Source organism: Patella vulgata, chromosome 3, assembly GCF_932274485.2.
Source record: "Patella vulgata chromosome 3, xgPatVulg1.2, whole genome shotgun sequence".
Lineage (NCBI taxonomy): Eukaryota > Metazoa > Mollusca > Gastropoda > Patellidae > Patella > Patella vulgata.
This window is the reverse complement of record NC_065881.2, coordinates 10,661,598-10,676,750: the sequence shown is the minus strand read 5'-3', so window position 1 is coordinate 10,676,750 and position 15,153 is coordinate 10,661,598. Positions and strand designations below refer to the sequence as shown.

The window sequence follows — 15,153 nt, the reverse complement described above, 5'->3', positions numbered from 1 at the left end:
ATTATAGATTTATAAAAAAAAGGTTGTTTATTTAGTAGTAGATGAATTATTGACTGTATTTAAAGGAGATAGTTCCCCTGTTTCTAATTTTAACAAATGAAATGACGTCTAACGTCCTACCGGTACTTTTCTGCTCCATCTGGGCTAATGTAGATGAGCATAGGGAAATTTTGCCCCGACAACGGCACTACAGTCTACCATTATTTGAAATTCCAACTGTCAAGAGTTATTTTATATGCCCGTCAATGTTGACCTCGGTTTTATGTTCAGTCTGAATGATTAGACCCTGTCCTTTCAGGCCCTCTGTCCTCCACCTGACAAGGTGAAACCAGGCTGGAAAATCCTCGGGACCCCTTTAGTGAGCTAGCATCATACTTACTGAGCCACAATGGCTATCAAGATAAATAGATGATAATTACAGCTGTTCAAATGAAGTAAGAACGTCCAGCCCAGCTCTTCATCTAAATCTTACATAATGCATCTTTAATATAGATAGCAAGAAAGGCTAGACCAGCTCTTCATATAAATCTTACATAATGCATCTTTAATATAGATAGCAAGAAAGGCTAGACCAGCTCTTCATATAAATCTTACATAATGCATCTTTAATATAGATAGTAAGAACGTCCAGCCCAGCTGTTCATCTCAATCTTACATAATGCATCTTTAATTGAATATGGTTTTGATTACAGGGTTTCAGCAACCATCACTCCATTCTTATCATTCAGTTAAAAAATTTCATAACCAAATTTTGTATGGCCACATTTAAATGTGTTCTTGCATAGTCGTCACCTTTTATCCGTCAGACATTTACGAAGCGCTGCTGTTCAGGCAAAATTTCATTAGCCCAGTCGGAGCAGAACAGTAGGATGTTAAACCTCATTTCATTTCATTTTATGAACTTATTAATAAGACAGGGGGTTGGATGGCCGAATGGTTACCACGTGTGCGCTGTATCATAAGTGTCATTGAGTCAACTGGCATGGTTTCGATTCCCCGGTTGTACGTGACAAGGAGAGAGGGTCGCCTGTCGGACCTTGTGGGTTTTCTCTGGGTTCTTCGGTTTCCTCCCACTGCAAGCAAATTGTTGAAATAAAATTGAACCGTGTGTTAGTCCCGATATGACCTAGTTTGTGTTGAGTGGAGTTAACTCTCTCTCTCCCCCTCTCTCTTACTTAATAAGACAAATCTTACAAGTACATTATCATATTGTAAATTACTTACCAGTGGGTAAATTGTTAGCGCCACCTTGATTACCATCTTTAACTTTAGGAAACTGCTGATTTACTTACCAGTACATAATAAATTAATGCCATGTCAGGGTTTTCTTCCTCAAGAAAAAATTACATAGCTTGTAGTAGCTTTTTGATTGCATGGTGGATAAAATTAAAGCCAACCGACTCACCCAAGTAATCTATGCTGCATGACGAAGAGAAGCCCCTTTATTCCACTGTAAATAATGAAACATGTGGTGAAATGGAATATCACTCTATATGTTGGTCACGGTGTGTTTGCTTGTCTACGTACAGCAGGTTTTTTTTGTGGTGATTTGTACTGCGAGATCCGGGGGAGGTGTTCAGGAATTTGAGCAACAGAGGCTTCAAGATGGACACAACGTCAAGTTTGGTGTGTGAGGTCTGGGGGATTACTCGAGAATTTGATAAAATCAGAATCTCTGAAACTCTGAGAAGATTTCTGCTCGTGTAGATGCATACATGTATAAGATTAGAGTACTAAATACGGACCCCCCATGCTGGAGTTTAGCAATTTTTTATCTCTCCTACGTTCATTGAAAAAACGTTGAACAAACAAAACATGCGAATCATTGCCGCCATTTTGGTTTCATTGCACTCTAATCTTCTACTCGTGTATCTACCTAATTGAGCAGAAATCTTGTCTCAGAGCTTCTGATTATATAACATTCCCGGGGAATTCTCTCACCAAAACTTGACGTTGTCTCCACCTTGGACACCACCCCCACTCAAATTCCTGGAAACGATCCTTCTGTTTACCTAAAATTTATTAAAAATATATGATGTTCCATAGAACAACACAAGTAAATAGGTCCATGGTGCATCTTTATTTAAAATATTTAATTATAGAAATAAAAATATAAATGGTCAATAAAATTAAAACTTATGTATTATTTGTATTGGTACTTCCAACAAAATCAATGATTAAATATTTGTAGTTTAGTATGATATAGTATTTATTGGTATAGCAGTATAGTATTTATTGATGGCAAGTCACAACATATATAGATAAGCATAAGGCCCTCTATCTGTGGGGCCCCAGAGCACCTGTCCAGCGTGCCCATGAATTAAAGATGGCCCTGGTTACATTCAGTTACAATGTTTAAAACATTAAAAAACAGCAATGATTAATCAACACATTGTTAGCATGGGGGTCGCTGGTCTCAACGGGGCTCTGGCCAGCTTGCCCATGCTTTAAGCCGGCTCTGTATATATTTAAATCAGTTTTAACCATGTTTTGTTAATTTTAGGAAACCATGTTATATATTGGTGCCAGTACAAATCGTTTATTATTAGCCGCTGAGATGATGGAAATGAAAAAACTTCACGCAGATGGTCGTATGAGAGAAGTTGTTATACATGATTTACAGTCATTTCAAGGTTCAGGTACGGACTCTACGGCATTCAAGTTTAATGTGCATGCTTTAGATCATAAGGTCTGTCATTGAGTCAAGTGGCGTAGTTTCCTCCCACTGCTAAAGTCTGCGACACATAAGTGAATTATTGAAATAAAATTGAACCATTGCATTTTAAAGATTTTTATGTACTAATATGTGCCAGGTTTTCATAGCTTCAGGCAGGTCTAGTGATTTAACGCGTGCACGTGAAATCATAACATATGTCACTGAGTCAAGTGGCATGGTTTTGATTCCCCACTTGTACGTGACAAGGAGCCCTCCAGTTTCTGCTAAAGACCCCAACATTGCAAGATAATATTTGAAATAACGTTGAAGTTCAACGGTTGAACCATGTTAGTCCCAAAATGACCTAGTTTGTGTCAAGTGTTTTTTTAGCCCTATTTCTCTCCACTGCATTTTATAAATTTATTCAATAGGACAGAAAAGTATTTCGGGTGGGGGTGGGGTGTATGTGGATGGCCAAATGGTTAGCGTGTAGGCGTTGTATCATGAGGTCTGTCATTGAGTAAACTGCTGTGGTTTTGATTCCTCGGTTTTACGTGACAAGGAGTATCGTTGCCTGTCCAACCTCGTGGGTTTTCTCCGGCTCTTCTGGTTTCCTCCCACTGCTAAAGACCCCTACACGCACACGAATTATTAAAATAATATTGAGCCATATGTTAGTCACGAAATGACCTAGTGTGTATCGAGTGGATGTTAAACTCCATTTCTCTCTTTCTATTTCAGATGATCTTTCCACGTTCTTTACTAAGGGTGAAAAACAGAAGATATTATTACATGAGATCGAAGGTGTGAGAGCGGAACCACTGGATACAAATATACCCGGTTATGAACAAATAAGACTTTATCCGGGAAAATCTATTTGTAAGTTTTCTTTTGTTAAATTTAATTATATTTTAATGATATTCTTCCGGTATTGTTTTAGTTTTAATTTGTTATTTTTTCACTCCATTCTGTCTATACTGTTTTGTTTTAGTTTTAATTTGTTATATTTTCACGGTGTTCTATCTGTATTGTTTGCTTATAATCGTATATTTTCTTTTGTACAAGCACCATAGATCAGTCAATCTGATTAAAACACAGATCCTATTTCGTTTCATTTTTTATAGTTCAAAATTACTTGTCTTTACTACACTAGGATCTAGAAAAGTTGTTATATAAACCATGTTCTGGTTGATGTGAGGGATTAGTTAATGAAACGGTCTGTTACGGCGAGTTCTTGGCGTGCGATGGACAGAACTATGGGTAAACCACTAGAAACATCAAGTGTCATCACGGTTTCATTAATCCATGTCAAAAGCCACTCGTACGGACCTTGACATGACCTTCCAGTACAACTGGTCAGATCTTCATGTAGTGTAGGCCATCCAAAGTATAAAAGAACGAAACGAAATATAGATCTGTATTTTAATCAGATTGTATAGATTCAGGGTTCCCGCGGTCCTTGAAAATCCTTGAATATCCCTAAATTTAAAATTTTATTTTCAAGGTCTTGAATATCCTTGAATTTCGCGGAAATAGGAAAGTATCCTTGAATTTCAGTTGAGATCCTTAATTTTGTTTCAAATGTTTTCAATTCCTTTTAAATATGAGATGATAACAATAGTTGGTAATGTTTGGGTTATTTTTAAGATGAAAAATTGTAACTTTAGGCTAAAAAATGTCCTTGAAAATCCTTGAATTTGACGTATATGTATCCTTGAATATCCTTGAGAAAATGTTTGACGAAGCCGCGGGAACCCTGAGATTTGCCTTAAATGAATTATTATTTATTGTAAGTTTTTTATTAGTATAAAACAAAATTAATTGGTACTAAATTCTTCATATTTATAAATTTGAATATTTTGGATAAATATTTTAAGAAAACCTTGTGAGAGATGTTTTGTTTGTTTCAAAACCTAATAATTTTAAGACATGAGCTTTTGTAAATTTGAGTAATACTTATATATTGATGTCAATTTTTTTTTTTTTTCAGTAAAAAAGTATTTAAGTCGTGGTTTAGTTTTACAGTTTTATCCTTTACATGATGAGGAAGAAATCAAGAGATTAGGTGATGAATGGTATCAATATAAAAAGGTCTTCAGTGAACAACCTCTGGGTAATAAATATATCTCTTCTTATATATTTAATTCAAGTGTCATTGCCTTATTTAGGGGATACTCGAGGAATTCCCGCCCAGCCGTCTCTTCCCCGCGAAGCCACGCATCGGCCGTCCCGATCATCTGTGCTCCACCCAGCTCTGGACTAAGGAAGACGTCCGGGGCCAGCGCTTCGAGTCGTCCTGGTACGCTCCCCCCGTACCATTCCTCTCGATTCCTGGCTCTCCGGCGAAACCGAAAGCAACGTCACCAAGTCGGCCAGACCACCCTTCAGAAAAGAGCATTTCGGAATTAAATTCTCTCAATTTCAAAAACAATGTCAGTCAAGTGAAAGTGAGAATTTTGGAGTACAACGCATGTGCTGACTGCATAAACAGATATCTTAATTAGTCTTGACAACTGAAACATAAAATATGTCACGTTTTTACTTACCTCAGCTGTTGGGACTGGCAGAACTGTGACAGGGTTGAATTCCATATCATTTAATTGTAATTATGTCAATTCAAGACGTTCCCAACTGACAATTGAGCACCTCCATAATGTTATAGAATCACTTGCCAACTACAATATTGAGAAAAAAAAACAGAACAAAAAACCCCCACATACTTATGGAAATCAAGCTACTAATATATTTAAAGTGACCTTTGAAGTGTATTATCTAACGTTATCAAGCTAATACAGCAGTACAGATATGAGGCAAATATATAGACAAACTATAACAACATAACTGAAACCATACATGATAATATTGTGATAGATGAATCTCTAATATGAATATCAGTTGAAAAATGGTTCAATGGTTTATTTACAAAGATATGTTGAATTGAAATTTTATCGATCTATGGTGCTCGTTATGTTAATAATATTAGTGTTGATTAGTTTGTGACAAATTTTATATTTTAGCGAAAAATGCAAATGACACATCATTACTTTAAACATGCATGATACAAGAGCTAAATCTGCCTATTGCAGGTCTTTCTTTAGACCTAAAATGTTACCTAAATTATTAATTAGTTATTAATTAATTTATCCTGACCATAATCAACTCTAGATGTCAACACTAGCCTGCAATATTTACTGGATTTGAATACATTTTGTTATGGATGATTTAACATCAAAATGGATAATCAAGACTTTGTTGTTTATTGTAACAACTTTAGTAATGATGATTGAGGCTTGGCCTAAAATTCAGTTGCTAATATCTTGGTTCAGATTGGCGCAATTTGACTCAAATTTTCAGCATATTCTCTTTCCATTTTATATTTTTTAACTATTATAGCGCGAACAGTCAACAGTTATCAAATCTCCCATTATACCCCTTTAATAGGGAAGCTAGATAGGGGATAATGACTTCCCTTATAAACTTGTCTCATTTCACAGAAGAATATCACATCCCATAGGGGTGGATAATTATTTATTTATTTTTTTTAGAAATTTAAATTTCTCGATAGAAACCTCCTCTCTCATTTCAATTCAATTAATAGTGGAACTAAATTGACGATAATTATTTCCTTTTTCTTGAAATTATTTGTTAATTTATTTGTGAGGTGAGTCAGGTGACTAAATTACTCTGTCACCATCTTCACTGAAAGGATTGACTCTCGAGTCACCAGTTTTCCACCCTGATTGTATATCAATGTTTTTCTTTGTTCCATTCATTGTATATATATCTTCATTGTACTATGGTTGTCATTGTTTGCTTGATAAAGACGGGAGAACCCTCATCGAAGTGTCGCTGAAATTAATTCTTCAAGTAACTTGTATTCCATGTATTAGATGACCATTTTGTTTGAAATTTAACATTTTTAGGGTTAAATAAAGGTCAAAACTGACACAGCCTGTATCATAGATATTTAATGTGAAGATCTGTTAATTGAATCTTTTATAAACCTGAGATATGATCTTTTCAATTAAGGTCATCAATGGCTATCAGAAATACGATACAGCTTTTAAAGCTGTTCAATCTAAATACATAAAATAGAATAAATTACAGAAACTATACAATAAATAAGCTATAAACTGCAACAATTCACAGAACAAGTGTTTATGTATTTTGTTTAATGTTTTGAAAGAAATTATAGAAAATTTGTTTTAGTTCTGAATATAAAGATAATTCTTCTTCAGATCTTTAATATGATAGGCATTGCAGGATAGCTGCACAACAAAACACAAACAGAATAAACAATACAGAAATGCAACAGGTACAGTGGTATTAGATGCACATTGCAGGGGAAGACATTACAGTAATACAACAGGACAGTAAAATTGGGTACACATTGCAAAAATTGCAACAACAAAAAACGTAGCTTTGTTAGACATAGTAGGATAACTGCACAACAAAACACAGACAAAACAAACAATACAGAAATGCAACAGGACATTAGAATTAGATACACATTGTAGGAGAAGACAATACAGTAATACAACAGGGGCATTAGCAAACAGTACAGGAACATAGCGTAAAAACTGCTTATTGAACAATTTATGATAAAATGTATCTAAAAGTGAAAATAATTTTTTTCGCTATTTCAGATAAAATTCGTAATTATTTTGGCGAAAAAATTGCCATATATTTTGCCTTCTTGGGAATCTACACTGTAGCATGATTCCCGCCAGCATTGATAGGAATAATTTATCAAAAATTGAAAATAATTTTTTTTCGCTATTTCAGATAAAATTCGTAATTATTTTGGAGAGAAGATTGCCATATATTTTGCCTTCTTGGGAATCTACACTGTAGCGTTATTCCCACCAGCATTGATTGGAATAATCTATCTGGTTACGTTCTGGAAGAGCGTGTACAGGGAAGCCATTTTTGCCGTTTTCAATTTAATCTGGTCTACATTATTACTGGAAGCATGGAAACGCTATTCATCCGAACTCAGCTATAAATGGGGAACATTGAACTCTTCTTCTGCTTCAAAGATTGATGAACCAAGAGCTGATTATAGCGGAGATTTGGGACGCAATCCTGTCACTGGTAACCCCGAACCAGTTTACCCAAAATGGAAGCGATCGTGTCGGTTTTATTTAGTCAGTGTCCCTATTATAAGCATCTGTTTGATTGTGGCATTTATTGTTATGTTATTGTATTTCTGGATGCAAGCTTGGGCAGACAGCGTTTATCATTCTAGCGGAGAAAGATGGCTGTATTTAACGATTCTGTATACTCCTACGATTGTGTATTCTGTGGCTATTTTTATAATGAATACAGTTTATAGAATGATTGCTAAAGAATTGAATGATTTTGGTAAGTTTTTGCATTTTATTTTAGAATTATATTTTATAAATATTCTGTAATATTTAGGGCTGTCATATATCTATATATTGCAATATGATTGTCCGCGATTCCACGATATACTGTATTGATACATTTTTGCAGTATCAATATTTTTCTACTTTTATTTTATATTCAGATGTTAGCTAGACTGTTTATAAAGACTTCGTAATCAGTCATATTATTTAGATTTTGCAGTAAACAATAAGTCTGCAAAGACATATAAAAAGAAATGTGTATTCACATAATTCAGTCATATTATAGGCTTTGCAGTATCGGTAAACAATAAAACTATTAAAAAAAACTGTGCTTTGTGATAAACCCTGACTTTATCAAAGTATTACATACTGCAATATATTGCAATACTTTTTGTCAAGTATCGCAGTATATTGCAATACGATTTTTGGTCGCAATACACAGCCCTAGTAATATTGGAAAGAAGTTAGTAAAATGATTTATAAAGATTTAGAAGGATTTACTTTTCATTAATAAGTATTAAATGGAGTAGGAGAAATACTGTTTGCTCTGTAAATAAAAATTAGGAGCATCCAGTTCGGTAAATATAATTCAGTCGTATTTTGTTATCAATATCAGTATACTCTGGTTTCAATATTGTTTTCTTTATGTTACAGAAAATCATCGGTTGGAATCATCTCATGAAAATCACTTTATTTTAAAACTTGTTCTGGTAAATATATTACACTAGTTCTTCACTTTGATTTGGAAAAAGTTAAATATATTAACGCAGAGTTATATTTTACTATCGGGACTGACAATATTGACAATGATATATTTTTCTTATTAACCCATGAGCACTTGGTATATGTAAATAATGACTACCCTAATTTCTTGAAGAAAATTAGAGAAAAGTTATATTTTAAAAATACCGGTACATCCCTGGACAGATGGAAACATTCTGAAACACAGCTGTTCCTTAGACTGCATCAAACAGCCAGAGATATGTGAATAGTTTTTCATATTATAGGACCATTTTGGGTGATGCTAATTATAGGCCAGTGTGGAGGTTCAGGAATTTCTGATGATTGCCGAATCCATTCCCAAAAATGAGTATTTTGGGGGAATACCAACCCTAACCCTTTTTAAAAGACTGAACTTGGATCCAATTTACCTTTTACCCCTCTTAAAATGGTTAGGGTTAGTATTCCACAAAATACTCATCTATAGATCGTCCATTGTGGACTCAACTTCGGTCCAATTTACCACCGGAAATTCCTGAACCTCCCAACCAACCTACAATTAACAATTTCCGGCCAATTTCGTTCTTTTATTTATTCCTTTTCAGTTTGATTTTGTCAATTGCTTTATGTCCCTGTTTTATGTAGCTTTCTATCTTCAAGACAGAACTCTTCTTAGAAGTGTAAGTATTTAAATTTATATCCAATAGCAGATTTGACTTAGTTCTTTCAAACACCTGTACAAATTTTTCGGAAAAAAGACTTACTTATGTATTTAAAAACCAAAAGTACTTGATTTTGCTCTTCAAAAGCAGTTATTTATTTATCAACCCCTAAGATCAGAAAATCAAATCGATTTTGCCTAATTGTAAGTTATTAATGCAATAAAATTTTTATCAGAATTATGTGCCTGCTGAGAAGCATTTTCTTACCGTAATAAGATGATGCTTATACATTATGGGACAAATATGATATTATCATTTAATGGGTGGCGAGGGGGGTGAATGGTCTCTAACACATGTGCTTTAGATCATAAGGTCTATCATTGAGTCAAGTGAAATGGTTTTGAGCCCATGTTTGTACGTGACAAGGAGTGTCAAACGCTGTGGGTTTTCTCAGGGTCCTCTGGTTTCCCCCCACTACTATGTGAGGTATTGAATTAAAATTGAAACATAATATGTTAGTCCCCAAGATGATCTAGTTGTGCTGAGTGTATGTTAAAATCAATGGGGTTTTTTTTTCAGCATTTAGCTTGTTTACTGATAACATCACAATTAATTGGTCAAGTTCAGGAAGCTATGGTGCCATATTTCTTCTTTAAACGGCGGGAGACGCAACTAGCTCACGCTATGAAGAAAAGTGAAAATTTAAAACAGCTAGATGATCGAGCTGAAATAGATAAAGCGATACAAAAACAAGCCGTTTTGGAGGGTACTATGTCCGTGTATGAGGTAAAATTTAATTTATTAAAGATACATTATGGCAGATTAGATAAAGAGCTGGCAGTTCTCACTATAATAGTTAAAAACTAGATAATTTAAAGGGAATTTGCTGAAAATTTCAGTCAAATTGATTCACTCTGATCCGAGTTTACTAAATTCGGTACCAGTTGGTACAGAAAAGCAGAAAGTTAGACCCAATTTCATTTCATTTTTTCATGAAATCAATTTGAAACTTTGCTTTTTTCTTGGTTTGTGATGTTCAGAAATATTAATTATATTTGTAGGGAACAATGGACGATTATCTGGAATTGTTTCTCCAGTTTGGATATGTTTTCCTGTTTTCCTCAGCTTTTCCTCTGGCAGCATTATGGGCATTATTAAACAATGTGACAGAGATAAGAACTGATGCCTTTAAAATGTGTCGAGTATATCAACGTCCTTTCTGTGAATCAGCTTCTAATATTGGTGCCTGGCAGGTAAATTGGTTACACCTTGCTAAATATATACATGAAAAATATTTTAATTTTGCAAAATAGAAACATGGCAAGTCAAACTTGAATACAACCATAGACAGAGACTAGTCATAGACACATAGAATGACTCCAATTAAATAAAGAAAAACACAGCTATGAACTTATCAGTAGACACCAATGAATACTCAATTAGAATCACGTGGTTATCACATTTTCTTAGTGTGCCGTTCAAAATTTCGCGGCACACTTAGGAAGATCTGGTTGAGAATCACTTTACATGAGCTTTATACATTTTACAGGGGGTTTTGGGTGGTCTAGAGATTTAACACCGGTCCGTCATTGATTCAACTACCGTGGTTTCGATTCCCCACTTGTACGTGACAAGGAATAGGGTGGCCTGTCCAACCTCGTGGGTTTTCTCCGGGTTCTCTTGTTTCCTCCCACTGCTATAGAACCCCCTACATGCAAGCGAATAATTGAAATAGAATTGAAACATATGTTAATCCCGAAATGACCCAGTTTGTGTCGAGTGGACATTAAACTCCATCTCTCTCTTTGCTTGTGTGGGGGGGGGGGGGGGCTGGATGGCCGAATTGTTAGCACATGCGCGCTGTATTATAAGGTCTGTAATTGAGTCAACTGGCGCGGTTTCGAATCCCCGGTTGTACATGACAATGAATAGGGTCGCCTGTCCAGCCTCGTGGGGTTTTTCCGGGTCCTCTTGCTCCCTCCACTGCTAAAGACCCCTATGCGCAAGCTAATGATTGAAATAAAATTGAAACATATGTTAGTCCCCAAATGACCCAATTTGTGTCAGACATTAAACTCCATCTCTCTCTCTCTCTCTGCTTGTACGTGATGACCTCATTGGTTTTCTTCAGGTTCTCAGGTTTCCTCCCACTGCAAGCAAATTATTGGAATATGTTAGTCCCAAAATGACCTAGTTTATGTCAAGTGGAAGTTAAACTCCATTTCTCTCTCTTCCCCTGCTTCAAACATTAGATTATGTTTGTTACCTTTGCTAAGAATTATATTTATAAATATTGTAACCAGGTATTTATAATTATTGTAAACAGGTATTTATAATTATTGTAACCAGGTATTTATAATTATTGTAACCAGGTATTTATTATTATTGTAACCAGGTAGCGTTTGAAGTTATTGGATTGATATCTGTTATAACCAATACAGCTTTAATTGGTATGGATCCGACAGTACAGAAATTACTACCATCAGACATGTCAGCTGTTAATATAGTCTTAATCTTTGTCATAGTGGAGGTCAGTTCTTCAAATATATTTTGGTAAATCCGGGTCTTGTTCAGGAATTTGAGCCGCGGTGGATTCAATGTGGAGACATCAAGTTTGGTGTGTGAGGTTTGATGGGGTTGCCCGAGAATTTTGATAAAATCAGAAGCTCTGAGACATTATTTTTCCTCATTTAGGTACACCGTTTTCATTAGCCCAGTTGGAGCATACATGTATAGGATTGGAGTGGAGTGAGGCCAAAACTCTGGCAATGCTTGGACGTTATTTCAGTCAATGTAGGAAAAAAAATATAGTAAATATTGAATTATATTGTAAAAATGATATCTTCAGATCAGTTACGAAACTATCAAACCGTTTTGCAAATCTCAAGTTATCTGATTTCTTTTTTTGAAGTTAAAATAACTGAGCATGAAACTCCATCATTTTTCAACTTTAACTCAATTAAACAGGCGTTATGCAAGAGTTAAATCTGCCTATTGCAGGTCTTCCATTAGCCTTAAATGTTATCTAAATTATTAATTAAATATTAATTAATTTACAAAGACCATAATCAACTCTCGATGCCATCTGATGGCTCCATTATTAAGTAGATTTAAATATGTTTTGCGGATGATGATTTACCGTTAAAATGAATAATCAAGACCTTGTTTATTATCATAACAACAGTATAAATGACAATTGAGGATACACTGTAATCGTATTGCCGATAACTCAGCTCAGAGTGAAGTAATTTAACTGAAATTGTCAACATATTTCCTTTCCATTATCTATGTTTATTCAAGCCAATTGGTAAAATAACGAATCAGCCACTATGGTATCGTAAATAATCAATCTACTTTTGGCTAAATTACAATAGGTTAATTATTACTTGTTTTTTAATAAGACAATCAAATTGCTTGTCGGCTACAACAACAGTCATACCATAGTGAGAATCGGCCATATGTGGTTAATAATCCGAGTAATTAGCACATTTAACGGCGATTTTGATAATCCGCTAAAATAAACAAAACAAGCTTGCCGATTATTCATAATAGTAATAGGTTCAGTAAAATAAGCCACGTGGCCATTGAAGACGGCCTCGGCATGGTTTCCAAATTTCATATATTAAAATAATAACTGGATAATACATTGATGAATTCACTGACCAGTTGTTAGGTTAAATTTAAATCTTCTTTGAATATAATCCCCTGATAGAACATCGAATACAAGGAGAGAGAAACAGTGGATATTTTCCCGACAGAATCTTGATTGCCAAATTCTAATGACACGTGACATATCGGTTGGAATTATATCAATAAACCAGTTCTAAATAGCGTTTACCTTTATGATTTTTTATTTTATACACTACTGACAGAGGTTTAATTTTAAAAATATTATTGAAGGCTATATCATAGTTGTACAGAATTTTATTTTATAGCAATTTCTGTTCTGGTTGTCACGTGATCATTGTGCCGTTTGTCTATCATTGACGAATGAATAAAAACTTTTGCAAGTTACGTGATGGACAAAAGACTACAATTATGTTATGAAGAAATGCCACGGCGCCGTATCAGCTTAATTTGGCTACGGCATTTTCTGATTCTGGCGATAAACAATAAACACAATTTTGTTTTTAGTCAGTATTATTAAGATTCAAAAGATTCGCGAAAATTGTATATATGAGAATCCTCTTAGATTCTCGCAAAAAATGACGAATTTCTAGCCCTGAGCTCTTTATCTAATCTTACCAAATGCCCCTTAAATATTTATCTCAATAAAATAATTTTGTGTTGTTTTTTTAGCATGCAGTTCTAGCTATTAAAGGGGCTGTGGCCTATTTTATACCAGATATGCCTAAATGGGTACAAATTGAACTGGCCAGGGAAGATTACCAATCTAAACAAGCCTTACAAAAAGAGGTAGGAACTTTTTGACCTACATGGAATGAAATGGAATGGGGTTTAAAATCTTGTCATGACTCTAGTTAGACTATTTTGAGACTAACATATGGTAATTTTTATGGTTATGTATGTATGTACCACAAGGTGGGGCGGGGGGGGGGGGGGGGGGGGGGGGGGGTCTGGACTGTGCCTTTTCCATCTACTATTATGAAATCCAACTGCCATGTTTAAGAAAAACTTGTTGTTCTTAGTGTTTAACGTCTGCTTCAACCGAAGGTGATATCGCAGACAAATTGTCTTATTTTTGTTCTCTTACGCACGCGCAGGGGGGGGGGGGGGGGGGGTCTGGACTGTGCCTTTTCCATCTACTATTATGAAATCCAACTGCCATGTTTAAGAAAAACTTGTTGTTCTTAGTGTTTAACGTCTGCTTCAACCGAAGGTGATATCGCAGACAAATTGTCTTATTTTTGTTCTCTTACGCACGCGCAGGGGGCTTTTCTGTGGGAGGAAACCGGAGTACCTGGAGTAAACCCATGTGGCCGAGAAGGCGCCCCTGTCTCCAAACCACATACGCTCATGTGACAAGGAGTAGGGTCGCCTGTCCAACCTCGTGGGTTTTCTCTGGGTCCTCCGGTTTCCTCCCACTGCTAAAGACCCCTACGCGCAAGCGAATTAATGAAATAAAATTCACCATATGTTAGTCCCGAAATGACCTAGTTTGTGTCGAGTGGACACATACGCTCACCCAATATGCTGTTGTTTTCCATCTACTATTTTGAAATACAACTGCTATGTTTAATAAAAACTACTGTGTCTGTGATTAAATGGTGCCCTTGACCTTTATAAGACAACCAATTAATGTCTGGATAATCTAAAGTATTAAAGAAATTTTGAAATGAAACATGGTTTAGCATCCTAATTCTCTGCAGTCTGCACAGACTGTGAGGGGAATTTTGCCTAGACAGCGGTGCTATGGCCTACTCTTATTTCAATTCCAACTGGCAAGGATTCTGTTGGGTGCACGACAATGTGTAGGCTATACAGGTCCTCAGCTTTTGTATCATCCAAATGACTAGACATTGTTCCTTTTAGATCTAGAGTCGTCCAACCAGCACATTTCTGTAGATCTAGAGTCGCCCAACCAGCACATTTCTGTAGATCTAGAGTCTCCGAATCAGCACATTTCTGTAGATCTAGAGTCGCCCAATCAGCACATTTCTGTACAGAGATGTAGTGGAGTAAACAACCCAAAATTGAAACGAAACAATATATTAAAATTTTTGTATATAACAAATAATTCTGTTTTAAAATTATTTGGTATTGTATATAACAAATAATTCTGTTT

The 15,153-nt window shown here is 35.3% G+C and overlaps 1 protein-coding gene across 1 annotated transcript in view; it reads left to right on the top strand.

Annotated features, from left to right (window-relative positions):
• The window catches only part of LOC126815021 (anoctamin-10), a 30,270-nt gene that overhangs the window by 7,158 nt on the left and 7,959 nt on the right, over nucleotides 1-15,153 (top strand). Inside the window, exons 4-13 of the mRNA XM_056099686.1 lie at nucleotides 2,504-2,639; nucleotides 3,398-3,535; nucleotides 4,647-4,769; nucleotides 7,442-8,020; nucleotides 8,680-8,735; nucleotides 9,351-9,425; nucleotides 9,987-10,193; nucleotides 10,469-10,660; nucleotides 11,803-11,937; nucleotides 13,707-13,823. Coding sequence (XP_055955661.1) covers nucleotides 2,504-2,639; nucleotides 3,398-3,535; nucleotides 4,647-4,769; nucleotides 7,442-8,020; nucleotides 8,680-8,735; nucleotides 9,351-9,425; nucleotides 9,987-10,193; nucleotides 10,469-10,660; nucleotides 11,803-11,937; nucleotides 13,707-13,823 — 1,758 coding nt within the window. The remainder of the gene's footprint in view (nucleotides 1-2,503; nucleotides 2,640-3,397; nucleotides 3,536-4,646; nucleotides 4,770-7,441; nucleotides 8,021-8,679; nucleotides 8,736-9,350; nucleotides 9,426-9,986; nucleotides 10,194-10,468; nucleotides 10,661-11,802; nucleotides 11,938-13,706; nucleotides 13,824-15,153) is intronic.